The sequence below is a fragment of the Nanorana parkeri genome, unplaced genomic scaffold, assembly GCF_000935625.1.
Source record: "Nanorana parkeri isolate BGI_ZX_2015 unplaced genomic scaffold, ASM93562v1 scaffold328, whole genome shotgun sequence".
Taxonomy (NCBI): Eukaryota; Metazoa; Chordata; class Amphibia; order Anura; family Dicroglossidae; genus Nanorana; species Nanorana parkeri.
The window spans coordinates 590,444-592,778 of record NW_017306596.1 but is presented as its reverse complement, the minus strand read 5'-3'; the positions used below and the strand labels follow the sequence as shown (position 1 = coordinate 592,778).

At 37.5% G+C, this 2,335-nt stretch overlaps 1 protein-coding gene across 4 annotated transcripts in view; it reads left to right on the top strand.

Moving 5' to 3' along the window:
- PRUNE2 (prune homolog 2) overlaps positions 1-2,335 on the top strand; it is an 81,847-nt gene that overhangs the window by 65,201 nt on the left and 14,311 nt on the right. For 3 of the 4 annotated variants that reach the window (XM_018558257.1, XM_018558255.1, XM_018558258.1), the window contains exon 10: positions 1,384-1,419. The exons of the other annotated variant lie outside the window; for it this stretch is intronic. In XM_018558257.1, coding sequence (XP_018413759.1) covers positions 1,384-1,419 — 36 coding nt within the window. The remainder of the gene's footprint in view (positions 1-1,383; positions 1,420-2,335) is intronic. 4 annotated transcript variants of the gene reach the window in all.

The window sequence follows — 2,335 nt, the reverse complement described above, 5'->3', positions numbered from 1 at the left end:
ACTCTGGAGGCAACAATGCACAAGGTGGCCTAATGCACAATTTGAGATTTAACCTGACCATACATATTACAATATAAGTGTACAGTGCCTGCATGCTCTACTTAAGATCTATAAACAAATTTCAATGAGAGGATCTAAGCCACCCAATGGTATATTGAAAGAAAATTGTACAATCACACTGTAAAGTTTAGTCTTTTTTGCTATCACTAGCTCCTCGTGAGACTGTGGAGCTGTTGCTGTTTAAAACAACTCTTCCCAGTCTTTGTGATTGAATTTTGTTATGAAGGCAGAGCTGCAATAAACCTTGGTACTGTGGTAGTGGCCAGAGATATTCAATAAAAGTAAAATAGAATACAAAAATTACCTGTATGACATGTATTTGTGTGTCATTCTCTGTATGTGATAAAATGCACAATTCCTGTTTGTTAATGTTATTTAAATTGTTATTGCTATTAATTTGGGATCAATCTTTGTATGATCATTTTCACATTGTCCCCATAATCATTACAATCACAAAGGGAGATTTATCAAGCAAGTTAGTGACAAAATTAGAAGCACATATGTTACAGATCAGGTTGATGCGCTTTTGGCAATGCCTCTGGTCCAGTTTTTTGCATCTTTGCACCCCAATCCTGGTTGACCAACTGAGACAGATTACCACAGGTCTGCAACAGATTTATTACTCTAGAGAAAGATTTTCGATCAGAACATATGCAAGACAAGGTAAGGGGGCGGTTTTACAATGCCACAGTGCTACTTCAGGGCGGCAGAGGGGGTAATGTATAAACTAAACTGCAATGTTATAGTGAATCTGTTTCCTAATGTGTCTCACTGCTCCTGTTTAGTATTGCCATGTTGGTCAGCAGAATTGATAAATCTCCCCCACCAGTGATACCACTGACTATCCCTAGTGTTTTCTGTAGAAATAAGATATCCCTAGACATAAAACACATAATGATAACAAATCTTTGTGTTAGAAGTGTGTACATCTACACACATGGTAACCCACAGCAGTTTTTTGTACAGTGCATAGCACCATGGACAATCTTTACACAATGATGATGGGCCAAAAAATGTATATAGGCTTTTAATATTGTACTAATCACCTATAGATTGGCTGTCTACCAAACCTGCAGCTGTAAGATATTGTGTGACTGTCTATGGACATCTTGTTTCACTGAATGCATGATACTGCTCATGAGCATTATTATGGTACAAAGACCCTATATCTGACATGGTAGATATTAAATACCTCAAAATGTAAAAGCAATCATCACTGAGCCTGTTGCACACCCAAACAAGCTTCAGATTTCTGGGTGGTTTCTTTCCATTGCCCTAAAACATTTCACTCATACCCCCACTCAATCACTTTTCTTTTGGAAGGTATGAAGAATCAAGGTGTTTTCCAAGGAGTGTAAGGTAAATTATAAGTAGCCCTTATAGCTTTACTAATACTAAGTTGCTTAAGAATGCCAATTATATTTACTTTTTGCTCTCATTTGTTGGTGTACGCCTGCATGACTTTTAAATAAAAGCTACTTATACTATAAGCTGCTGATCTAGGTTCAGCTTTCTAAAGCATAACTGATATGGATTTAAGACAATGAAACACAGCTCCTGGTGCCTGCAACTTCTGCCTTTTGGGTAATATAAAGATGTTTCCTGCGCAGTAAGCATGTTTTCCCATTTCCCTTTTCTTTTTTTTTGCCTGGCGGCCCCTTATGCTTGTTCCAGCCTGAGGCTGATGAGCTCCAATCAGCCACTCTAAAGAATGAGTGGGTATAAAGTCAGCATCATAATATTTTGTTAAGGAAAAAAATTATATGGCTTTCAATTACTCCAACACATAGTAGGTCGTGGTTTGCCAGCTGTGCTTGTATGGCTTGCTCCCCCAGCACCAATGTAGTAATAAGTTAGTAGGGCCCACACAGTATTATATCCTTAGAATATGGGTTATCAGAAGCCTCTTGGCACAAAGAATTGTGTGGGGACTCCCAATACATGTAGGTTTCCAGTGAAGGCTGGGTTATTGCATCCTGATGTAGCCATGTATTGATAGTTCAGGTCTTGTTTAAGTACACCTCTGCCCAGGACAATAAAAATCTCATATTAGGAGTTACAAAACTTAGATATTATAATAAGTTAGTTTATTGATATTTATAAATATAATTTATAAGCTTGAAAATGTGTATATACTTACATTGGTCCAGCTTGGTACTATTTAAGTATATATAAATTATCCTTTGCAGGGCCATGGGGATTGTGCAACACACTGTAGTAGCCACAACTACTACAGTATATTACAACTTCTTCTGGGTATAGGAACAGTCAATGG